The 26044-nt window shown below is 39.9% G+C and overlaps 1 protein-coding gene across 16 annotated transcripts in view; it reads left to right on the top strand.

The window, feature by feature from the left end:
* Positions 1 to 26044, top strand: part of C2cd5 (C2 calcium dependent domain containing 5) — a 94358-nt gene that overhangs the window by 4996 nt on the left and 63318 nt on the right. For 8 of the 16 annotated variants that reach the window (XM_026787917.1, XM_005364577.3, XM_013352784.2 and 5 more), the window contains exons 3-8: positions 5552 to 5638; positions 12591 to 12762; positions 15347 to 15442; positions 16896 to 17051; positions 19148 to 19346; positions 24018 to 24169. In XM_026787917.1, the coding sequence (XP_026643718.1) occupies positions 5552 to 5638; positions 12591 to 12762; positions 15347 to 15442; positions 16896 to 17051; positions 19148 to 19346; positions 24018 to 24169 (862 nt within the window). Of the gene's footprint in view, positions 1 to 5551; positions 5639 to 12590; positions 12763 to 15346; positions 15443 to 16895; positions 17052 to 19147; positions 19347 to 22922; positions 23048 to 24017; positions 24170 to 26044 lie in introns of all 16 variants that reach the window. The other 8 variants (XM_026787918.1, XM_013352785.2, XM_026787915.1 and 5 more) reach the window with 1 other exon arrangement.

Genomic DNA, 26044 nt, shown 5'->3' with positions numbered 1-26044 from the left:
CAGGCTGGTCTCGAACTCACAGAGATCCGCCTGCCTCTGCCTCCCGAGTGCTGGGATTAAAGGCGTGCGCCACCATCGCCCGGCTATGTATGAGTGTTTTGCCTGCATGTATATATGTGCACCACATGCATGACTGGTGTCCAAGGAGGTCAGAAGAGAGTGTCAGTCCTCTGGAACTGGAGTTTAAGACAGCTTTGAGTTGCCATGTAGGTACTGGGAATCAAACCCAGGTCCTCTGCAAGAGCAGCTGATACTCCTAATCCCGGAACCCTCTTTGCAGCCCAACCCTCAAGTGTTAACACCTGGAAGCAATAAAGAAAACATGGAAATGTTTAGATTGGTCAGTGTGGAAATCGTTACTGATCTTATTTGTGAAGTTGAAGCTCACAGTCTAAGGACTTCCTGAGAATTAGGATGCTTGGAGTGAGAAAGCAGCACAAATTGGCAGCTTTTGCAAGAAAGATGACTTTGAAGAGAGGAGAGTAATCTGTGGTCCTTAAGGTGTGGATAGCTTTTAGCAATTAAGGAAATGAGATTCTAGGACATATTTGTCTAATAGGAATAATCCAGCAGCAGGAGAAAATCAGAGCAGGAGAAGGAGGATAATGAAGGATTACAGTTAAAGGGATAAGTTATGCGATGTAGGCTGTAAGCAAGATGAGCTCATAGGGAAAGGAGGTAACGGAACCTAGGTGTCTAGCTCCTAATGAGAAACACACCTCCTTCATGCCTTCCTGCCTTGCCAGTGTTAGGCTGTTGATGTGCACTGTCACACTTGGCGAGCTATGAGAACTTTTGCTGTGCTTCTGGAGGACAGGTGAATGTCCATAGGTGCATAGAAAAGTATTTTTTGAGTGAATAGGACAACCTTGGTGAAGGCAAAGCCAGGTATAGAACATATGTAATTGAAAAAAGAGTTGGTGTTGAAGAGATAGGTGAATAAATCCTGCTTGGCAAAGGGAGTTGAGATTGCTAAGCAGTCTTGAAGTTAGTGCACAAAGTCTGTTTAGCAGTGCTTTCCGCTCGCTCACTTTCCGCTAGTTCCCCGCTGAGCCGCTGAGCTGCCATATAGGGCTCCAGTGTGCCTGGATCTCCCACCACTTGTCTTATACTTTAGGAGGTACTAATATTTACTTCCACATAGGTTTTTATCAGCTGTATTTATTACTGCGATTTATACAAATCTTATATAAATTGATAAAAGTGTTTAAAAGTTAATGCTATATAAAAATTTATAGAAATAGTTACTGGTAATTGCTCTTGAATTAGGAGAAGAAAGGTTAAAAAATAAAATTCTTTGTTCATATTAAAATGTAAATTAAAATTTAAAAATATTACAGCCAGCTTTGAATTGTGCCACCACGTAAATATAAACTAGATCATAGACCCTGTCAGTGTAGTTAATGCGGAAACTGATGTTAAACTGTAAAAGTAGACCTGTGTTTAAGAGGCATTGCCTGTAAAGACAATTACATTTTTACATTTCATTGTAAAATTCATGCACTATATAATCAAAAAGATATTGTGTGTGTGTTTGTGTGTTGTACACATGCATGGTGCACATGGGGAGCTCAAGGATCTCTTTTCTCTCACATTGGTTCTGGGAATGAAGCTCAGGTAGTCAGGCTTGCAATTCATTTTTTCCTACTGACCTGAAGATTTTAGTGATTCTGTGAGCAAACCTGATTTGGTCCAAGTTGTTCTGGATGAAGGAGTTGCTACTCTTGAGCAGTGATGTTGCTCGGGGGTGAAGTGTGCAAGACCCTCTGTCTAACGCCACTGCAGGCAAATCCAGAAAGGTCTTTCTGTGGAATCTCTAGGAGGAGTAAGACAAGGGGGTTTGTTATTGTTGTTGTTTTTACAAAGGAAGTTTTAATAAATAGATCTTCATATAAATGTTCATGGTGCAGATTGGCTAAACCGTACTGTCATTTTGTGTTCATCCAAGAGTCCGAGGGAGCAAGGAGAAGAAAATAAATAAGTAGTGTGTATGTTCCATCATACCAGGTGTTTTCATGGGTCATATGTAATCATGAAATGACCCTGTACCTCTCGTTTTTAGAGGAAAGGCAGATTTGTACAGATTAAGTGGCTTCAGTAGAAATCGCTCTACTTCACTGTAGGCCTCAGAGTGAAAATCCCTGCTGCTCTAAAGGCAGTTGTAAGATGTTCATTTAATTGCCATGTAATAAAATCTCCTTTGAGGAATTGTGCTTTTCACTAGAAGGGGCTCACACAATAACCACAGATGGTCTAACTTTTGTCTTTGTTTGTAAATGGAAGTGTGGATATTGTAGATTTTTAAGTTGTGTTGAGTGGGCAATTGACAAAAAGATAGAATATCAACATAGCTACTGCTGTGGAGAAAAGAGGGCTGAGAAGTTAAAATATTGTGTGCTCTCTTTGCCAGAATCCTTAAATATATTTAATATTTGAGTGGATATATAATTCTAGCAGACCTTTGACTTCAAACATAGAAGTTTTAGGTAAAATAAACAACAATTTGTCTGAAATACTTAAAAGCACATTTCTTTGAATACCATGGTGCTATGATTAGACCAGGCCTACATAAACGGGGGACAGAAACAAAAGCTGAAAGTGCAGTTAGAGCTGGCAGTGGCTACCACCTGCAGTCCCAGTCCCAAGTAGAAGCCATGGGCTGTGTGTTTTCTACATATTGTTTGTAAATGCCTTCCATTAGTTAAAAACATTTGAATGCTTTAACCAATATTAAAAACTGTCAGGTGAACTGTTTCTGCTTTTAAAGTGTATCTCATTACCTATTGTTAATTAGAAGTTGCCTCTTTATAGCTGTAAATAAGAATTAAAAAGTCTTTTAACTTGGATATATTAATGCTTTTTTAAGGCATTTCCTTAGAGGTGTATTACAATGCAAGTTGTTAGACTGTAGTAGGAGCTGCGGGACACTTCCTGCCTCCCAGCTCCCGGCCACCAGCTAGGTTTATACCCGAAATAACAACACACAAACTGTATTCATATAAACACTGCTTGGCCCATTTCTATTAATGTGTGCAGCACCATGAGGTGGTAACTTAACAGGAAGATTCTACCCTACGTCCATCTTGGGTCAGAGCTTCATCGCATCTGCCCGCATCTGCCCTGGAGAGGAGTGGCATGGCTTCTACCTAACTTCTCTTCTTCCCAGCATTCTGTTCTGTTTACTCCACCCACCTATGTTCTAACCTATCAGGCCAAGCAGTTTCTTTATTAATTAACCAATGAAAGCAACAGGTTGATATATGACACTCCCACATCATTAGACCTTGTGCTTTGTTAGGTATTATTAGTCAGTTCTTTTAGGATGTGGTTGTAGGTGTCAACTTTTAAAATTTATGTTTGTTCGGTCAACAAGACAAAACAACAACCTACGGAATGGGAAAAAAATCTTCACCAACCACACACCAGACAGAGGTCTGATCTCCAAAATATACAAAAAACTCAAGAAATTGATCATCAAAAGAACAGATAATCCAATAAAAAATGGAGTACTGATGTGGGAGCCCCCTCTGTCTGCTGTGATTACCATTAATGAATAAAGAACCTGCCTTGGCCTGCTGATAGGGCAGAGCTTAGGGGAAGACGGGTCTAAATACTGGGAGGAAGAAGGGCGGAGTCAGAGACTAGCTGGTAAGACACTGCAATGCCGTGACATACAGATTAACAGAAATGGGTTAAATTAATATAAGAGTTAGCCAATAAGAAGCTAGAGCTAATGGGCCAAGCAGTGTTTTAATGAATATGGTTTCTGTGTGATTGTTTCGGTTCTGGACAGCCAGGACGAACAAGTGGCCCTTCCCCCAACAGAGTACAGACCTAAACAGAGCTCTCAACAGAGAAATCCAAAATGTCTGAGACACTTAAGGAAATGCTCTCCTTAGTCATCAGAGAAATGCAGATCAAAACAACTCTGAGATTTCATCTTACACCTGTAAGAATGGCCAAGACCAAAAACACTGATGACAACTTATACTGGAGAGGTTGAGGGGTAAAGGAAACACTTATGCATTGCTTGTGGGAATGCAAACTGGTACAGCCCCTTTGGATATCAGTATGGCTATTTCTCAGAAAATTAGAAAAGTCTTCCTCAAGACCCAGCAATACCACTTTTGGGTATATATCCAAAGGATGCTCAATTGTGCCACAATGACATGTACTCAACTATGTTCATAGCAGCATTGTTTGTCATAGCCAGAACCTGGAAATAACCTAAATGCCCTTTGATGGAAGAATGGATAAGGAAAATGTGATACATTTACACAATGGAGTACTACACAGCAGAAAAAAATGATATCTTGAAATTTGCAAGCAAATGGATTGAGCTAGAAAACATTTTGAATGAGGTAACCCAGACACAAAAAGACAATTATCACATGTACTCACTCATAAGCGGTTTTTAAACATAAAGCAAAGAAAACCAGCCTACAATTCGCAGTTCCAGAGAACCTAGACAACAATGAGGACCCTAAGAGAGACAGACATACATGGATATAATCTACATGGGAAGTAGAAAAAGGCAAGATCTCCTGAGTAAATTGGGAGCATTTGGGAGTGTGGGGACCATGGGAGAGGGTTGAATGAGAGGGGAGCAGAGAAAAATGTAGAGCTCAATAAAAATCAAAAGAAAAAAGAAAAATTCATGTTTATTCACTAGGCTTTTTCTCCTTATAAATGTGCTAATTTCATGGGATAATGTTGCACTGACACCAGTAACCACTTGTTGAAGACTGTTTGTTTTCTGAGACACAGTTTCTCTGTGTAGCCCTGGCTGTCCTGGCTCTTTTTTTGGGTGGGGGTAGGAGAGCAAATACCAGGGTCTTAACTTGCTCTCTTCCCTCTTTAGTTATGGGCCTTGTGATTTTGTGCACACCAGGATCACTATGAATTGAGGTAGTCTCTCCATACAGCACCTTTGATTGTCCTCAAGGACAGGGACATAAAGTACAGTCACTATCACTGACCACTGTGTGCACAGGTAATGGATATAAAAATAAGCGTCAGGAAGTTAGAAAAGAAGGAACTACTACGTCTTTGTATTGGGTGTTTCTGGCTTCTCTTGTTTAGATGCTAAGAGGATGCCTTCTTTACATGCTGTTTTGTTCTAGCTGTTCTCAAGTGGACATACCAGCTCCTTCCTCAGAGCTGATGTCATGATTCATGTTTTCAGTTTCCTATGGGGTTGTCAGGTAGACCAGCAGGTGATCTGTTGTGCCTTGTATCCGACTTGCTTACCTGGGCAGATCAACCTTCTCGTTTTTAGGATGTCTAACTTTTTTCCTTCGTTTTGTTAACCCTAACTTTGCTTAGCTTCTACTAACATTTGCTACCCCCTGAAATACCTCCCTCTCCTCCAGTTTTTTTTTTTTTTTTTTTTTTTAAGATGACCTCTCCAAACAAACTAGTTTGTCCATGAGCTTAGAGATCTGACTCCTCTGCCTTCTGCTGGGATTAAAGACATGTGCCACTACTTCCAACCTAGCACTTACTCGTGTATTTGAATAGTTTCTTCTCCTTCTTTCTCTTCTCTTTTTAGGTAAAGTTTGGTAATACGACCTTTAAGACAGACGTGTACCTCAAGTCACTCAATCCTCAGTGGAACTCGGAATGGTTTAAATTTGAGGTAAGCTGTTGAATGTCTCCTGTTTGGATACCCCCCCCCCCCCCCGAGTCATAAAGGCTTTCTACTTTAACTGTACTAGTTTTTATATCTGAGAAGTATTTCCTTTCATTGTTCTGTTCATTGGGAATTAACCTTTTTTTTTTATTTTTTTTTTTATTTTTTTTTATTTTGAGACAAGATTTCTCTATGTAACTACCCTGGCTGTCCTGTAGAGCAGACTGGCCTGGACCTCACAGAGATCCCTCTGTCTCTGTCTCCCAAGTCCTGGGATTAAAGTCGTGTGCCACCACTGCCCATTGAACTTTTAAAGCATTGCATCATAGTTAAAATATGTGCTAATGTAGGAGAAACATGAATCCTCATAGGCATTATGCTCCTGTAGTTTCCTTTGGGCTCTAGCATCTATCAGATCTGAAGAGCATTATATTATATAGACTTAGGAACAAAGGCGTGTCCTTTTAACTGCTTGTATCTATAATGTCTCTAAAGCTGGCCTTGACTTCCTGATCCTCCTCCCACGTGCTAGGATTATAGGCATGTGACACTCTGCCTGCTTCTAACCAGTTTTGTATTTTTTGTTGTGAGGCCAAGTTTTGCAATATTATCCATGCTTGCCTTCAACTGAGACCCTTCTGCCTCAGTCCTACACAGCTGGTGCACTCCATCATGCCCAGGTTCATTTTAGGTACACCTCAATCGTACTAGCTTCATTTACAGTGTTTTGCAAACATTGCTACTATTTCCAAAGCATCTCACTCATCCTAAACAGAAACATTCTTTGAGCCATAGTTTCTATTCCCTTTTTCTAGATACTGGTGACTTCTGATCTGCTTCCTCTTTCTTTCAATTTGCTTGTGATAGAATTTACATGCAGTTGAGAATGACCTTGAATTTCTGGTTCTTCTGCTTTTATCTTCAGTGTTCTGGGATCACAGACATTTGTCTTTAAACTTTATTTATTTTATGTGTATAGGTATTTTGCTTGACTATATGTATGAGCACCATGTATGTGCATGCCCAAAGAGACTTGGAGAGTTAAATTGGGTTCTCTCAAAGAACAACCAGAGCTCTTAACCACTGAGTCATCTCTTCAGCCCTAAGAGCTTTTTTTATTTTTCCCTCTTGAGACAAGGTTTCTTTGTATAACCTTAGCTGACCTCGAACGTACAGAGATCCACTTGCCTTTGCTTTCCCAGTGCTGGGACTAAAGAGTACAACACCACACCCAGTTTATTTTTAATTTTTTATTGATCTTTTTATTGTTGAAATGTAGAAGTTCTTTGTGTGTGTGTGTGTGTGTGTGTTTACACTTATATATATGTATATTTGTACTAGAGATTGAGTTTAGGGCTTTGTGTGTTTTATTTTTATTATCTTTTCCTATAATCTGTTCCCATATCACTTGTAGATGTCTTCTTCTGTTCAATAAGTTTTACTTTCTTTCTTGATATTTTTTTGATGTATAGATTTTTTTTTTATGCAGTTCAGTAATGTAGATTCATGTTGCTATTTATGCTTTTGGTATTAAAAACCCACTTGCTGTTTTTCTTCTAAGAATTTCATGGTTTAGCGCTTACCTATAGGTCGTTGATTAATTTTCAATTAATTTATTTAATGGTATGAGGTAAGTGGCTAGTTTCTTTTTGGACATGTAGAAATTCAGATGTTTAATCACCATATGTTAAGAGACTTAAATCTCCATTGAAGAGCCTTATCACCCTTCACAAGTCAACCTGGGGCTGGAGAGATGGCTTAGTGCTTAAGAACACTGGCTGCTTTTCCAGACGCACTGAGTTGGATACTTGGCATTCATATGAGCAGCTCACAACTGCCTAGAGAGCTTCTGAGGAACCAGTGCTGCCTTTTGGCCTCCATGGACATTTGTACTCACATATGTAAACACACACACACACACACACACACGTAGTACACAGGCAGGCATACACACACACAATCTATAAAAAGCCAGTAGAATGGGCTATATGTGAGATATATACCAAGACTAGGGATTAATTCTCATTGACTGTGATTGCTGTGGGTTATTGGAAGTAGTTGTGAGTCTGTGGGGTTTGTTGGCTAACAAAGGGTCAAAGGGGAATGCTGGAGGGGCAGAAGTTAAGGTTCTAGAAGAGAAGAGCATGGCTAAATGGCAGGTTCTGAGATAGACACGCTGAAACTTTCCTGGTAGGTCACGACTTTTTGGTGATGCACAGATTAATGGAGATGGGTTAAATTAACATGTAAGAGTTAGAAAATAAGAAGTTAGAGATAATGGGCCAAGCAGTGATTTAAATAATATAGTTTCTGTGTGATTATTTTGGGACTGAGTGGTTAGGAAATGAACAAGCGGCCAAGTGGCCCTCCTTTCACCAAAGTGGCGTCAGTGTGGCCAACTAAAATCCACTTAAAACCTGAGAGGGCTTGCAAAGGAATTCTAGACACTAAGAAACAAAGTTTAGCTGCATTTTCCCCCTCCCCCCCAATAGGCTTTGCTCACTGGTGGCACGCTGTGGCTCCTTTAAGAGAGGTTTTCTTGATTCTGCTGTAGCAGCTGCCATTTTGAAATGCCGGCTTTCTGGGCCATGCTGCCAGCACGATCTGGCTCTTTCAGGAGACTGAGCATTTGAAAGGGGTTTGTGAGCTATGTGCTATGGCTTGCTTGGTGGTAATGTGGACCAGCTGTGTGCTTAGAAATGAGGCAGTGTGCATGGCTCTCAGAGGTAGTGGGTACCTCTGCCATGTTGGACCGGGCGGGCTAAGCAAGAAGTGCCGTATTTCCCCTAGCAATGGTGCAGCTTAAGTTTTTAAGAAGCTCTTAATAGTTTAAGAAGCACTCTTGGGCAGTAGATAATTACAGATATGCAATAAAGACAAATCCAGATAAAATTCACCTCTGGGTCACAGTGTTGGATAAATATACGTAGGCTTGGAAGTGGAGGCATGGGTTTTACAAAAAAATGCTTCAGTCAAAGCAAGCCAACCAGGCAGGGGTGGGAGACTTTCTGGGCTGTGGACTGGTTAGGCCTTTAAGTTAGTCCACCCAGTAGGTGTGGAGTCTGGCCCCACGTTGGGTGCCAGATGAAGATGGACGCTTAAAAGAAATCCCACACTAGCTCAGAATTGAGTATAATAGAGGGTTATTTATTTAAGGTAGACTCACAGGTTATAGTCCTCTGCTCAAATGGGGAACAGCAACCAAATCCCGCAGTTAGAAGAGAGGCCGGATGTGTGCTTTACACCAGCATATATAGTATAAGAGGTCACACCCAAGTGGGCAGGTAACTTAAAGGCTACTGGCTGTAGGGATTCCCACAGCTTATTCTACAAGAGTTGGGATGCTGACTAGCTGCCTGTTGTGAAATACTGAGGTCCAAACAAAGAAAATAGAAGTCCTATTCCTGTACTTGCTAATTTATACATGTCTGCACACATGCTGCCCATTTTGAGCTTCCTTTTTCTCAATGGATATCCTTTCAGAGGGTGACTATAATTATGTGTTCACACAGGAAAGTTATGTGTATGTTAATATGAGCTGGCACTGGTGAAAGTGGATGATGTTCTGAGATGAGTTAGGCATAAGGTTGGTTTGAATATTGGCATTTCGAGACTTATGTTCTTTAGATAATATAGAGGTGTAAGTGGTATAGGCATGCCGTCTTAGCCACAGCTTATTGCTGTGAAGGCAAACTGTTACCAAAACAACACTTACAAGAGAAAGCATTTAATTGGGGGCTTGCTTACCGTTTCAGAGGTTTAGTCCATTATCCTCATGGTAAGAGCAGGTGTGGTGCTGGAGGGGTAACTGAGAGCTACATCCTGATCCACAGGCAGAGAAAGACTGAACATGGTGTGAGCTTTTGATATCTCAGAGCCCACCCCCAGTGATATACTTTCTTCAACAGTGCCACACTTCCTAATACTTTTAATCCTTTCAGATAGTACCACTCCCTAGTGACTAAGCATTCAAGTATATAAGCCTGTGAGGACCATTCTTATTCAAAGCACTACATTCTACTCTCTGGCCCCCATAGACTTGTAGCCATATCATAATATAAAAATGCATTCTGTCTAACTTCAAAAGCCCCCGTAGTCTATCACAGTCTCAATAGTGTTTAAAAGCCCAAAGTTTTAAGTTTCTTCTGAGACTAATGGCAATCTCTTAACTGTAACCTCTGGTAAAATCAAAATAAAAAAAGCAGATCATATGCTTCCAACATACAGTGGCACATAATACACATTATCAGTCCAAAAGTGGGCTAAAGGAGCATAGTCAAGAAATAATAGACAAAAGCAACATCTAAAATCAGCAGGGTGAACTATACATCTCCATATCTGATATCAAAACACTTTTAAGATCTCCAACTCCTTTCAGCTTTGTTGATTGCAGCACACTTGTCTCTTTTGGGCTGGTTCCACACCTGGTCTATAACTCTCCTTGGCAGCTATCCCATGACTCTGGCATCATCAACATCTTGGGGTCTCCAAGGATTCAGGATTCACCTTCACCGCTTCACACAATGGCCTCTCTGAGCCTTCATATAGGGACACCTCTGACACATGCCTGGCCTCAGTAGCTTTTCTTAGTCATGGAGGGAGATTCTATGACACCTTTCTTGTATCCTTGACTCTTAAACTAGAACCAAAGCTGCCAAGTTCTTCTGTTTGTTGGGGCTGGAACATGATCCCCTCATTCAAATACGTTTTCATCAGCTTTCTGTTTTTGTTTTGTTTTGATGGTTTCCTTCTCTTGCCCTGAGGTCATCACTCCCTTTATTCTATTGAGTATCAAGCTTTTAATTTTTTTTTATTTCTTTGCACACTGTACTTATCTCCATTACACTTCCTGGTGCTCCTTTTCTCCACAAATTGTACATTTTGTATTTTTCATTGCTTAGCTTACTCCAAATAATCACTAATAACTACATGGCAGAATTAATACCAGGCTATCTTGAATCTCCTTGGCTATTATTTCCAAATTCTTCAACTTAATCTCAGGTAGACTTTTGGGCAAGGGCAGAAAGCAGCCACATTCTTCTCCAAAATATCTCAAGAACCATCACTATCCCATTTGACATTCTTCTCCTCTGATACCTCCCACACCACACACACACACAGACCATCATAATCCACTTCACTGTCAGTACCAGTGTTTTCCATGCTCCTATTACTATCATTCATTAAACCCCACTTAAAACATTCAACTGCTTTCATCCAAAATCCCAAAGTCTGCATTCTGTTAGCAAGCACCGTGGTCAGGCCTGTCAGTAATACCCCACTCCTGGTAGAAGCTTCTGAATTGGTTGTGCCTCTGTTGCTGTGAGAAGACACCATGATTAAGACAAGCTTAATAAAAGAAAGTATTTAATTGGGGGCTTGCTTACGGTTTCAGAGTTTTAGTCCTTATTATCATGGCCTAAATGGGAGCAGGCATGGATCTGCAGAGAGAGAGAGAGAGAGAGAGAGAGAGAGAGAGAGAGAGAGAGAGAGACAGACAGACAGACAGACAGACAGACAGACAGACAGACACACACTGACTGAGACTGAACCTGGCATGGGCCTTTGAAACCTCAAAGCCCACCCTCAGTGACACATTTACTTCAGAAAGGCCACACCTCTTAATCCTTTTAAATAATGCCACTTGTGATGACTAAATATCCAAATACATGAACCTATGGGGGCCATTCGCATTCAAACCACTACATGTGCTAAAGAAACTGGACTGCAGGTTGAAAAGATACTGTAGTAATAGGAGCGGCGGGGCTGCATCCCCAGCACCCCGGCCACCTGGCTAGCTTATACCCTGAAAAAATTACACAGACACTGTATTCTTTTAAACACTGCTTGGCTCTTTAGCTCTAGCCCTTTTCTCAGCTAACTCTCGCACCTGGACTAGCCCATTTCCAATCATGTGTGTAGCACCCCAAGGTGTGCTTACCGGGAAGATTCTAGCCTACATCCATCCTGGGTCGGAGCTTCATCGCGTCTGCCTCAGAGAGCAGAGCTATCGCGTCTGTCCGGGAGAGGGAGAGGAGAGCATGGCGTGTCTGCTCCAGAGAGCAGAGCTGTCGAGTCTGAGCTCACTTCCTCTTCCTCCCAGCATTCTGTTCTGTTTACTCCACCCACCTATGTTTTAACCTACAAGGGCCAAGCAGTTTCTTTATTACTTAACCAATGAAATCAACAGATTGATATATGACACTCCCACATCAAGCTACTGTACTTGTGCTTTAGTTCACAGCCAGTAAGATGTTCAGTTGGGAAGTCGTCATAGCAGGCAGTGGTTACCATTCTTAATGATCTTTATGTGTGGTGTGCCTGTCTTTCTCAAAAGAACCACTTTCCAAGCAGTGCGGCTGTGTCTGAGCTTTCTACCAACGGACTCAGTTGTAGGGACGATTCCTCCCTGAAGTAGCTTTTCTCCAAAGTTTCCAAGAGATGGATCCCTTTAAGAGGTTTCTCACCTTAGCATGCTCTGGGTACTAGCTGTGCCTATAACTTACTGTTTGCAAAACAGGCTGGGAAATGTAGTCTTTTACTGAACCTATTGGTACTCAGGTGAAACATCTAAACATTTAAAGTATTTCTGAGAAGCCAGGCTTGGTGGTACACATCTTTAATCCCATCACTGGGGCAGCTGAGGCAGGTAGATCTCAGAGGCCAGCCTGGTCTGCCTAGTGAGTTCTAGGACTACCATGACTACATGGAAAGAGCCTGTCTCCAGTGTGTATGTGTGTGTGTCTTTTTTTTCCTGAGGAAGTGTTAATTTCTGTAGTCTTATACTAGGCAGATGCTCTACTGTTTATTTATGTTGTTGGCCCTAGTTATCACACTCATGTATGCTAATCTGTCTACCTCTGCCTTACGGATAAATCCCTAACATGCCTTTATGGTTTGTATAGCTTTGTGATAAGATTTCAAAGGTGTAAGATTTAATTTCAGGGTGTACTTTTAGGTGGATGATGAAGATTTACAAGATGAACCTCTGCAGATCACCGTTCTTGACCATGATACTTACAGTGCAAACGATGCTATCGGCAAGGTGTACATTGACATCGACCCTTTACTGTATAGTGAAGCTGCCACAGTCATCTCAGGGTGGTTCCCAATTTATGACACCATCCATGGTAAGGAGTAGCACTGGGAGAAAATGAAATCTTCTCTGCTTACCTTTTCAGCTGTACCATGCTTTTTAAGATATTCCAAAAAGATACCTTGAAAATTGGTCAAGTAGCCGAGTGTTGCTGAGAGTATCTACATTCTCCAAACACAGTTAAAATGCCTGCTGACTCCATGTGACAGGAAATAAATGTCTTGAGAGTTAGGGTTTGGCTCTGGTGGAACATTCTTTAAAAATAAAAGGAAAAGAAAAAGTAAAATACAGAATAATGTATTGTTATTCTATTTTTAAGACATGTTTTAGACTGATAAATACTGATATTTGTTTCCTGAAAGATTCATAAAGTCTTTTTGTTGTTTAAAGCTGGAGTCTTAGCCAGAAATGATGGTAAATTGCCTTTAATCCCAGTATGTGGTAGGCTGCTTAGGACGGTTGTGAGTCCGAGGCCATCCTGTCTGTCTAGGAACACCTGAAGTCCCTGACATGCTGATGTGGGTTTTGTGACTGAGAGCTGTTTCAGCACAGGGACTGTGTCAGTCTTTGTTTTTATTCAGTTTCTCACAAATATGTGGTGTTTTTAGGAGTTGTGACACACTGTGGAGCAGAAGAAAGACTCATTAGCAGGGCAGCGTAGAGATTTGTAACGATGTCACAGAGCACGCTTGCCACCCTGTTTACAAAAACTTCATGCTCATTTAGTATGAGGAAGGAGAGCAATGATTAATTTGTAAAAAATTGATAATCTTAATTTTATTATGGTACATATTGATAGTTAATAACCTTCATAAAAATTTCTTGAAATTCTCTCTAATTTAGATTTCTATGACTAGAAAACCCTGAGGCTTGCTATTCTAACTGTCTAGTTTCATTTGAGCACTGTGCCTGCACAGGACTGACACAAATGTCCCAGCCTTGCTTCTTCTGCTGCGTTTTTCCCCCTGGCCTGGCAGTTCAGTGATAGAGTCCTAGCAATAAGGACGTGAGATGTTTGTAGCAAAGATAGACATTTGTGTATAGTTCATTGTGACTTTATCTATATCCCACTATTTGCTAACATTCATAATGATAAAATAATTTGAGAAATGGGATTTTAAAATAGGTTAGGTTCCATTATAGGCCCTGTTTTACAGTCAGAAGAAAATGCAGTTTTCAGAAAACAGTCAAACAGGTATACCAATATGATATACTAGGAGTTGCAGAATTCATGTTATAAAACATGATAGTCTTGAAGTTATTGAAATAATATAATTTAATGTGTAATAATATTAGGAAATTTGGTAGAATTTGTGATATAATATTTATGCTTAGATAATTCCATTTCTGGATTATAAATGATTTCCTCTGTCTTCCCTCAGCCTCTGTTTTCTACAGTGTGTCTATTATATGTTATCTTTATAGTCAAGATGTAAATACAATCAAATGCTATTGCAGTTATAAAGATATGCTACAAATCTTAGGGAGATGGCTTAGTTGTTAATGTGCTTGTTGCATAAGCGTGAGGACCAGAGTTTGATCCTCAGAAGCTACACAAAGCAGTACACAGTACTGGGAGGACTAACAGAAGGGGTCCTCCGGCTGACAGACTGTCTAGCCAAGTCAGTGAGTTCAAGGTATAAAGAGAGACCCTGTCTCAAAGAGAGGAGTGGGTGGGGAAATGGCTCAGTCGTTAAAGTGATTGCTATGTAAGAACAAGCGGCTGAGTTCAGATCCCCAGCACCCATATAAAGACATAACACCTTCTGCAATCCTAGAACTTGAGAGGTGGAGACAGACAAATCCCAGGAGTTCACTGGTCAGTCAGTGTTGCTAAAGAGGTAATTAATTATGGGCCTGGATTAAAGGCAATATATAGCTTTGTGCATGAAATAGTTTCCCAACATTTAACATTAAAGATTGTTTCTGATTGATTTAGTATGGGCTCTGTGTTTGATATATCTCTTGTGTCAGTAAATTAGTAAAGGTTTTTCTTAGAAGGAATTCCTTCATCAGCACTGAGTTGACAAGACATTAAGGCAGTCGATTAAAGATATATAATGAATGTTTAGCAGTAAGGGGAGGTCATTCCTTTTTATTGCAACATGATCTGATAGCCCCATGTATAAAACTTAGGCTAAATCAGAGTCTTAATGGGTTAGGTGTCTATCCTTGCTATCCTAAAGAACTGGCTTTTTATTCTTGCCCCTGTCCTTGCCCTTGTTACCAACACTGTGTAAATTGGAATGATGCTACTGTAGAAATGACCTCACTGGGTTGATGTGAGCACAGTGAGTATTTAGTGGGTCGTCTCCTAGAGCTCAGCAAGTCTTTCCACCACTGCCATCATCATTTAAAATGCGGCTTTTTTCAAGCAGTCTTGGCTCAAGTGGGATGAGCTGTTAGGCAGTAGTAGGCATGATGGTTCTCTCAGTGTTACACTTAGCTCCAGTGTAACCAAGTGACCTTCCTGGAGTGAGAATATCTAGAGAGTAAAGCCAGCCTTACTGTTCTAATAGTGCATTACTCGAGGCTCAGTGACTGTATCTGTTTGCATCATGGTTTAGAGTATGTTGTTTTCTTGACTTAAAAACTTGATTTTCTTTTTAAATCTGTAGGTATCCGTGGAGAAATCAATGTGGTTGTCAAAGTAGATCTCTTCAATGATTTAAATAGATTTAGACAGTCATCATGTGGAGTCAAATTCTTTTGCAGTAAGTAAATGCATTGTCTTATTTAACAGGAAAATTTAATAATTTTTAAATATGGAAATCTAATACTCAGATGGATTAATGAAAAAAAAAGATTAGAGTTTGGTTTTGTTACCAGAGAGAAAAATGATAAATTTCTAGAAACAGTCACTGTAACTCTGTGACTGTTTATTTGGTTTTTAGAGTAAATGGTGTCTAAATTTTACAAGTTCTTAGAAATTTTTGTTAAAAATTCCCCAGCCATTTGGCTGTGGTATAGAATGCTGAGTGAGGGAGAACTGTGGGTGGCACTGTGGAGCCGTCTGCATCCTGGACACGTGAGGCCCCGGACAGTGATGTGTGCACAGCACACAGCCTGGACACCTGAGGCCCCAGCACAGTGATGTGTGTGTACAGCACACAGACTGGACACGTGAGGCCCCAGCACAGTGATGTGTGTGCACAGCACACAGCCTGGACACGTGAGGCCCCAGACAGTGACGTGTGCACAGCACACAGCCTGGACACGTGAGGCCCCGGCACAGTGACGTGTGTGGCTGTACTCTGAAGCTCATGCCAGTCTCTGTTAGTGGGTCATCCTCAGTGCATGGTTACATTTTTTTGAGAGTCTAGTTTGGTGTGGATGTTCCCCTTTTGAGTCTGACTAGATTTTATGTAAGTCCAATGATACGTTTATTTAAGTGAGCCTCATATTCAGTGGATCTGTTGATTAGTACTATGACTGCTGCAACAGTTGGTTGTATGGCCATGCATTCTGTGGGACTCCTCAACAGTTCAGAAAGTGGCTCTAGTGTGAGATGGAAAGAATATTCTGCCTGTTATGTTGGCATCAACTGCCAACTTTGATTTTGTTTTTATAAACTTAAATTTATCTTTAACAGTACAGATTTATGGGTACTCTGTGATATTTCAACTTTTTCTTAAACTCTGTGTTGAACAGTAATTTAATGTCTATAGCTGTTCTCTGAATCTTAAAAATACAGTTTATATTTGCTATTCATTTTTTAAAAAATCATTTATTTAGTTTTAGTTTATGTGCTTTGGTGTGAGGGTGTCAGAGCCCCTGGAACTGAAGTTGCAGACAGTTGTGAGCTGCCATGTGGATGCTGGGAATTGAACCTGGATCAGCCAGTGCTCTTAACTGCTGAACCATTTCTCCAGCCCCAATAAATATATTTGCTATTCTTATATGAGAAAACTGAGATGCCTCATGACAGGAAATTTCTTTTCAGATAAAACAGATCTTAAAAGCTTGTTTGATAGAGCTCTTAAAATTGCACTGAACTTCTGTAGTAGATATTCTTGCATTATGTATCTAAAACACAAATGCTACACAGATACTTTTTATTTTTTATTTATCCTTTTGTATATATATATATATATATATATATATATATTTAAACGTAACTTTGGCTTTGTGGTTAGTAGAAGGATAATAAAGAATTTGTTTTAACAGCAACATCTATTCCAAAGTGCTACAGAGCTGTGGTAATCCATGGATTTGTAGAAGAACTTGTGGTCAACGAAGACCCGGAATATCAATGGATTGATCGTATTCGCACACCAAGGGCATCAAATGAAGCCAGACAGAGACTTATTTCTTTAATGTCAGGTATTCTAGTAAAGCAGTATTACTGTTGATTGACTTAGTCTTAAAATTTCCATGTTGACTGAGATTTCTGTCCCACCCGGTCCTGCAGGTGTTCAGTCCTAAAGAAATACACCAGGTCTCTATTAATTATAAACTGATTGGCCCAGTAGCTCAGGCTTCTTATTAATTAATTCTTATAACATGTCAGCCCATAATTCTTTTCTGTGTTAGCCACGTGGCTTGGTACTTTTTTTGGCGAGGCAGTCACATCTTGTTGTTCTGTGTCTCGGTGATGACTGCAGGCTGACCTTTCCTCTTCCCAGAATTCTCCTGTTCTCATTGCCCCGCCTATACTTCCTGCCTGACTACTGGCCAATCAGCGTTTTATTTAAAATACAAGTGACAGGGTACAGACCATTGTCCTATACAGCATTTCCACTTTCCTTCCACATGGAACATGAAATTTCACAACAAACACTGTGAATTGTGCTGATTTCTTATGCCAGGTACCATCCCATTGAACACTTTTAACAAGTGGAGATCTGAATTAGATGTGAGAGTTCACTGTGTGAGTGTGTGTGTGTGTGTGTGTGTGTGTGTGTGTGTTTGCATGTGGTCACGGAGGTGTGTGCATAGTTGTGGAGGCCAACGTCAGTTATTCCTCAAACACTGTCTATTTACAAACAACTTCAGTTATTCCTCAAACACTGTCTATTTACAACTTCAGTTATTCCTCCAACACTGTCTATTTACAACTTCAGTTATTCCTCAAACACTGTCTATTTAAAAACAATTGGTTTTTTAGAGCCAGGGTCTTAACCTGGTCTAGAACTCACCAGACTAGTTTGGCTGTCTTGTTGATCTCCAGGAATCTACTTCCTCGGTGTTCTAATTACAAATGTAAGCCAAGTTCTCCTCTTCCTCCTCCTTTTCTTTTTAATATGGGCAGACACTGGAAATTGAACTCAGGTTCCTTTAATTTCAGTAAAAACTCTGTATTGATTCAGTTGTTCCCCTGGCCCTTAAGGTCCCTCGTAACTAGCAGAAGGACGTTGTGTTATGAGTGGTGTAATGTAAAGGGACAGATCTTGGAAGGAGCTTTGAGCAGTTGCAGTTTCCTCTTTACTGTCATTTGGAGTCACAGATCAGGCAAGCTGTGGAGCTTTGCTCTGATCTCTGTTCACATGGTACCTTTGGATAGTTTTTTCTTGAGAACTGAGTACCCAGCCACTCTGCCCTCCTCTTCCACTTGCCTGGCCAGCAGTATTTAAATGCCAGCAGAACATGGAGCTTGTTTCTGTGTTTCTGTGAGTGCATACATGCATGTGTGTGTAATTGCACATGTATGTGTATGTGTGTGTATACCTGGGTCAGAGGTTGGCATCTGGTTTTGTCCTTGATCACTCTGCACCTTGTATTTTTGAGGCAGGGTCTCTCACTGAACCTGGAGGTCACCAATTGGCCAGATTGGCTGGGCAGCAAGTCCCAGGACTTCTTCCACCAGAACTTCCCCATTGCTGGGATGATAGGGGCATGCTGTCATTCTTGAGATCTTGAAAAAGTATTTCATATATGTAATATATGTACCTGTCAGTAGATAGATAGGTAGATGATAGTGTGTGTGTGTGTGTGTGTGTGTGTGTGTGTGTGTGTGTGTGTACATGTACCATAGTGTGAATGTCAGAAGACAACTTTTAGGTATCATTTCTCTCCTACCACATGGTTCTGCAGGTCTGAACTCAGGGCCTCAATATTTGAGTCATTGAATTTTCTCTCTATCCCTTTAGATTTGGAGTATATCTTTCTTGCTTATCCAAATATCTACCACCTTGGAGATAAGAATGCCAGCATACAATGCAAACCCCAAACTGGGTTTTTCCCCCCAATAAGGCATATGAATGAGTGAGTGAGCATTTACTTAAAATGCCTCAACTTGCTGCCAGTAGAATTTTATTTACCTCTGAAAGTGGAACCTGGACCAGCTAACCATTTAAGTTCTCATCAAATTCTGGGAATCTATGATTTTTAAACTTTTGTTTTTGTATTGCTACTATAATCTTTTTAACAAAAGTATGTAATATAGATTTATGAAGTTAAAAGTGAGTTTCTTTCTGTAGGTGAATTACAGAGAAAAATTGGCTTGAAAGTGCTTGAGATGAGAGGAAATGCAGTTGTTGGATACTTGCAGTGTTTTGATCTGGAAGGCGAGTCTGGGTTAGTGGTACGAGCCATAGGAACAGCGTGCACTCTGGATAAATTAAGTAGCCCAGCAGCATTCCTTCCTGCATGTAATTCCCCATCCAAAGAAATGAAGGAGTAAGTATGAATCAGTGAACCTGTTGTCATGCAGATTTTCATGTTTTCCCTGGAAGTTCCATTTGTTCTCACACTTTGGTAGCAGTGTTCAACATACGGTTTTAACTTGTGTGATTTTTCTTAAACTTTTTGAGATCCTTAGCCGTTGTCTATTTAAAGCATAGAACGAATATTCATGTCCTGTGTGGAATTTGCCTTCCTTTCTAGGAGCTGCTTAAATGTGGCTATACTGTTGGCAGTGTGTACAGAAGACTGCAGATTGTCTTGTATGGGCTTCTCAGCCTCCAGTGTCTAGCATGTGCCGACAGTTCATGAAAATAAACATTGGATCTCATTAACTAGTAATACTGGGGTCTGTGTAAGGCAGGGTGAGCAAACCTCTCACTCCTCTCCTTTCGTCCTGCCTTTCTCTTACCTTCCTTTCTCTCTCTCTCGTATCTTTTCTTTCCCTTTTTGAGATCAGTTCTCTCAGATGACAATAGCTTGTGCCACCATAAAATTGGGCAGCACACCTTGCAAAGCTCATCTTGGTGATTGGTTTGGCCTGTGTTTTCTCACTTGTATCAAAGGAAGATTTTTTGAGGAGCATGGGTGGTGGAGGGTTTAGTGTGGGTATCTCTAACCTGAAAGCATGAAATCTGGAGTACCTTCAAATAGGAAACACTTTGGGTATCCGTCCTCAAGAGCTTTGGTTCTGGAGCATTTTGATCTGGGGTTTTTAGGTTAGAAGTGCTCCTGGCGTGTTCTCAGATACTACAGATAAGTGCTGTTCTGAACTGTCAGTGGAGAATGTTTGAATGATGATTTTCTTTCCTGTTGTAACAATTATGTTGAAAGTCTTGTTGGAGACCAGAAATGCTGGCCAATTTATATAATTGGAGCAACTCCATGCAAGTGAAGTAACACTTGTTCCATGCTGGAGCCATTAATAATTCCGTAAGGACCAGTGATGTGGGGATAGTTCTAGGTTAAGGACTGGGAGGCTGTGTGCCCAGGTAGGGCAGTAGGTAATCTAGCTTCTGCTGATGCTACTGTGTAACTGCACCATTGTAGCACCAGCAGCATATAAGTTAGTGAGTTTTTGTGTTCTAGTAAAGCTTCCTTTACAAAGCAGATGGCAGGTAGCTTTGGCCTCAGGCTATGGTCTGCTGACTTTTCCCTAATCTAGATTATCGTAGGTTTGAAATTCTGTAGATAATCTAATCCATTTTCTACATCATTATTATTCAGCTGAAGGCAAACGGAAATGATCCCAGTTCTCCAAAAAATGATTTTTTTTATCTTGAACATATTCTTGTTTAGCCCCTTTGATGTTTTTTAGTTATTTGGATTGAATTCTGCTCACAAGATTTAGCACAGTATTACCAAATTTTGTTTGGAAATGTACTTAAAAATGAAATGATTTAAAAAATTGTAACCTCAGTTTGCTTTATGTTCCATTACAAATGTGTCCTGAGGCCAGAGCTGTTGCTCAGAGGTTTTTAGAGTGCTTGCCTAACAAGCATGAAGTCCCAGATGTGTTCATGATGCTGTAATAAAGATGCATAAATAAGATGTGTCCTGAAAGAGGGTGAACTTTCAGCTGATATAAGTAGAGTTAGATGCATGCAGATTCACACCCTATTCCTTTTTCCATACCAAATTTAATTAAAGACTTTCCTCTTTAAGCCAATTACCATGGTATATGCCTTTAATCTCAATGTTTGGGAGGCTGAGGCAGGAGGCTCTCAAGTTGGAGGCCAGCCTGGGCTACTTGGTAAGATTTTTTTTTTACTTCAAAATAATAGAAACAAATCAATAAATAAGTGAACACACACACACACACACACACACACACACACACACACACACACCATGAGTCTGTCTGTTGCCACCATGTAGTTTTACCTCCACCTCCTGCGCCCTGGCTTCTGCAGGTGTGTCTCTGAAGTAGTCTGGACACTGAACAGTGTTTTATTTGGTGGAGCCTTAGAAAAGCCACAGGGTTGTGTTTCATTGCGTTCCGCAAAGAGACCCTCAGTAAAGCCTAGAGGAATTGTGTTTCCTTTGCTCTCACAGCCATTTACTTTAAATTGTGAGGCTGGAGTGATGTGTTCCACCCTGCAGAATTTGGATCTTTGGAAGGCATCTTGCAATGTAGGCACTGTTTAGGAAGCCCCTTGGGATGTAGGCTGCTCTGTCTCAACTGCTATACTCTGTCATAAGGGATCAGGTTGGGTGATATTTTAACTTTCGTTATGATTCAGCTTATTAAAACTTATCTAATGTTTGGTTATTGTATAACACTGTATATTTTAGATTGGAATTTGATAAAAGGAAACATTGGATTTAGAGGTTATCTAGATGAGTGAAGGATTAGAGTGGATGGAATGTATTTAACACTGGAAAGAGTTATTTCGAGGCAAACGTTCATACAAGGAAACTGGTAGAACTCAGAATACATCATGGTAGCACTCCAGTACATCAGAACTTTGATTTGCTCTCATACTTGGTGTTGGTAATGCTTTACCTGCATTGATAGGTGTGTGGTCTGTAAGTTTCCTTCCTCTTAGCTGCTGTGCAGCAGTACACATCCCTTTGATTTCCTCACTGAGCTTTCCTTGTAAATAAGTCATTTGTGTGATGTATCACTGCTTGGCACACACATGCTTTCCAAGGGCCTTACCTGTGATTTCTTGTGTGCTCAGAACTGTGTCGTAGATCTTCCAAGTTGGAGAATTTGAAGGCTCTTTTTCGCTTAGGGTAGAGAACTCACTTGCTCAGTTGTGTCTATAAAACAGACCACCTCTAAGAGGTTTAGTGTCTCAGCTTAAGGGAGAGAAGAACTCACTTGCTCAGTTGTGTCTATACATACCACCTCTAAGAGGTTTAGTGTCTTAGTTTAGGCTTATGTTAGCAGAGCACAGCAGAGCATCTGTCCCCTAGGAGTTTGAAAGTCATGGTCTCTTGCTGTCCAGTTGCCGGATTTCCCTGTTTTTATGCAGTATATATTGTATGTTAAAAGGCTGAGCTGTGCCTGTTCATACCTTCCTCATTTTCTCTTCTTGCTGACTGTTCTTATATATTCCTAAGTACCTCTGTCTTAAACTTCTGGTCATATAAACATAAATTATTGCCGAGCTTTCTTCACAGAAAATAATATAATAAAATAAGCAGTTCTCCCAGTGCTTTAGAAGAAGCTGAAGCTGTGTGACCTCACTTTTATGGTGTCTGCCTCTCATAAACATAATAGAAAGTCCTTTTTGGATGAAAACAAAGCAAGTATTTTTTTTTTAAGAAAACTTAAATAAAATTCAAGTCTTAGTATTCTTTCATAGTTTCATCGACAGTTATACTTGCTATTTTTCTTATTTACAGCTCTTGATTTGTTAATCTGATCCTTTAAAATTGTACTTATATCCTAACACATTAACTATTGGCTGTTCTTTTTTAATTTCAACTTTTTGCATGCTAGGGATTAAAAAAGTAAGTTTTCTCCCTTAATAAAAGCTCCTCCAAAATAATTTTAACATAACGTTTGCAATCTGTTGTATATATTGTTTTCTTTTCTTCCACTTTGACCACAAATTCCTTCAGGTCTCCGCTGGTTCATCCTCCAAGCCATGGATGCCGCTCGACTCACAACAGCCCAATTCACACTGCTACTGGCTCACGACTTACTCAGAACTTCTCTGTGTCTGTTCCCACTCTCATCTATACTGGTACGAGACTGCTCAGACTCCAGAGCTGGGGAGAGACAGGCCACGGGCAGAGTGGCTGCAGAGGCAGGCAGGCAGGTAGCATAGGCAGGTACCACAAATCTTTGCTTCTTCCCTTTCTTACTTCAAATTCAGCTTCAATAAAGGACTTCTGTCTAGCTGACATAAAGGCTCTGACTATGGAAGCGAAGGTGTTTTTCCAGCTTCCAAAGTCTCTTCCACAGATCTCTCAGAGCCCTATGATTTTTGATATTGCATTCTGAGAACCCTCCAATTGTATTTCTGTGAATATTTCTGTGTTTGTTTAGAATTGAAATTGATAACGCTTCTAATGAAGCAGACACTGACACTTTGATTTGCTTGTTTTCTTCATGTACAAAGTCTGTAGGGTTTTGAAACAATAGGGTCTGTTCATTCTGTGGAAGAGAGCTATTGGAAAACAGGTAAGCAACTGTTTGCCTCAAATGCAGTGTTCTGTGCAGCTCTACTTACTGTCCTCTTGCTGTGTTTTTAGCTGTGGCACTCTGATGCTATAGGATAAGGAAACAGTTTTTTTCTTTTGGAGATACTTGTGTGTGTGTAAATATGAAGACAGTTGCGGATATTTCCACACACCATTTGTGGTCATCATTTTCTTTTGTAACTTACAAAACATTTATTTAAATATTTTGTTATTTATTTATTCTTTTTACTTTTCCTTTTAATATGTATCTTTTTTTTAATCCCCATTAGTCTACCATTTCATGCTTCTTTGCTTTTCCACTTGGCTTATTAACTGTTTCAATGCAGATAAATATTATCTGGAGAATGGTGAATGATTAAACAGCAGTTCGTGTCTTTGGCCTCATTCCCACTCCACACTTAAATGACTGCCGGCCCTACCCCAGTTCTTTCCTGATGTTGGGATCATGCTGCCAACTGTCGAGCCCTTTGGCACATGATTGCTTAATATGTCTCCACCTTCTTCTGGCAGGATTCCCTTCAATGAAGATCCCAATCCCAATCCTCACTCATCAGGACCCTCAACCCCTCTGAAAAACCAAACTTATTCCTTTTCACCTTCCAAGTCCTACAGCCGACAGTCCTCTTCTTCTGACACAGACCTGAGTCTGACGCCCAAGACTGGTAAGGCTCTGCACCCGCCCTCTGTGTTTCCTTTAGAGCTTGTTCTCTTTCTTCTTAGCTTCCCGCCCAAGTCTTCCTCCTGTTTCCACATTTCAGTTAAAAGTGAATGTGAATGATCAGTTCAGTTATTGAATTATATTTTGTAGAGACATTGTTTGGAGAGTGACCTTTTAACCAATTTAATCAGTGTTGATATCAAGTTTTGGATGTTGACATCCTTCATTTCGTATTCAGGTCCAGAGGTGTGCCGTCTAAGGCACTGCATAGTCACCGTAGTGCTTTACAGTCAAATTGCTTTTTTGAAGCATAATTCTTGATTATTATTAATTTATTCCTTATTTATTCTTAGAGTTTAGTTTTGTGTTTTTTTATGAAAACATTTCAGAACTTGAATGGTTGTATAGCAATACAGATGTCTGTCCATTTGCTTATTGTTTTAAGATTAGGTCAGTGTAAGATATTGTCCTGAGTTTAAAAATAGAAAAAAAAGGAAAAAAAAGTCTGAAAGAGAAGAGGAATTGGCATTGGTCACATCCATTTATTAACTTGATAACATGTTAACTTAAAAGATAATGTAGCCGGGTGGCGGTGGTGCTCACCTTAATCCCAGAACTTGGGAGGCAGAGTTAGGCAAATCGCTGGGTTTGAGGCCAGCCTGGGCTGCAGAGCAAGTTCCAGGACAGCCTGGGCTGCACAGAGACACCCTGCCTTCAAAAACAAACAAACAAACAAACAAACGAAAAACAAATGAAAAAGACAGTATAAATACTGGTCATATCAATTATTAAAATTAATTTTTTTATAGAGGAGTTATTTTATTTGCTGAGTGACAGTTAACTGTTTAGCCATTGCTGATCCTGAGTCCATGGGATCAGGGTGCTTAGCTTTGCTAGACTTGCTCTCCAGGGTGAAACTGGATTTTAAATTTCCTCAGCCATGAATATTTTTCAATTCATTAAATCTATAATTTTCATTCTCCTGTTTATATTATGAATGAATTCTGGATTTTTGTTAATGTTTTTGATAAAAAGTTGATAAAAGATTAAATTAGTGTCTTCCTGAAATAGAATAAAATTAATTAAATAATTTTTTAAAAAGATTAAAAGTTTGTACACTTACTAGTATTGGTATTTTAAGTACTATTTCTGGCAGTTTTCCTATCAGATTGATTAAACCAGTTTTTATTTATATTATTTTGAGTTTACCATCTTTAATAACCTTTCATGTTTTATTTTAGTGTTAGAAGAGGAATATAAAATGGATCCAGATCTTGTGAAAACAATCAAAACAAAATCTTACTTCCAAAGCAGTATTATTTATTATAGACCATTTCTTTCTTTCTTTCCTTTTTTTATAAATATGGTCACTGAATATAAATACTATAAACACGTTTCTTTCTTTTTGTTTTTATTGCCATCCCTGCCGTACCTCTCCAACACTGATTATTTTGACAGTTACTTTATTTATAAGTATATGGTCAGTCTTAGCATACTAAACCAGCTGCAGCTCAGAAATCCCTGAGAAGATTGCTCCTGTCCCCAGTGCAGGCAGGCTTCCTTTTCATTATTGCCCAGATGATACAGCACTAGAACTTCTTCTCCAGCTTAGCATATGGCAACATAAAGATGATTTAACATAGACAGGAGGATGTGCATAGGTTATTTACAGATAATACCCCACCTTGTATAAAAAACTGTAGTATGGTGTTCATGGTGGCTCAGTACCTATAGGTACTGAGAGCTTACTGTGTATAATTATGAGTAACAGTTAAAAATACAGTAGTATTTTATAGTGATGGATGCTTTGAAATGTAGCATGTGACATTTAGCTATCTTTGTCCCCCAAAATTGAACCATTCAAATTCTAATGAAATGC

Source organism: Microtus ochrogaster (assembly GCF_000317375.1).
Source record: "Microtus ochrogaster isolate Prairie Vole_2 chromosome 14 unlocalized genomic scaffold, MicOch1.0 chr14_random_2, whole genome shotgun sequence".
NCBI lineage: Eukaryota > Metazoa > Chordata > Mammalia > Rodentia > Cricetidae > Microtus > Microtus ochrogaster.
Note: the sequence above shows the minus strand (reverse complement) of the source record. Positions and strands in the feature narration are given on the sequence as shown.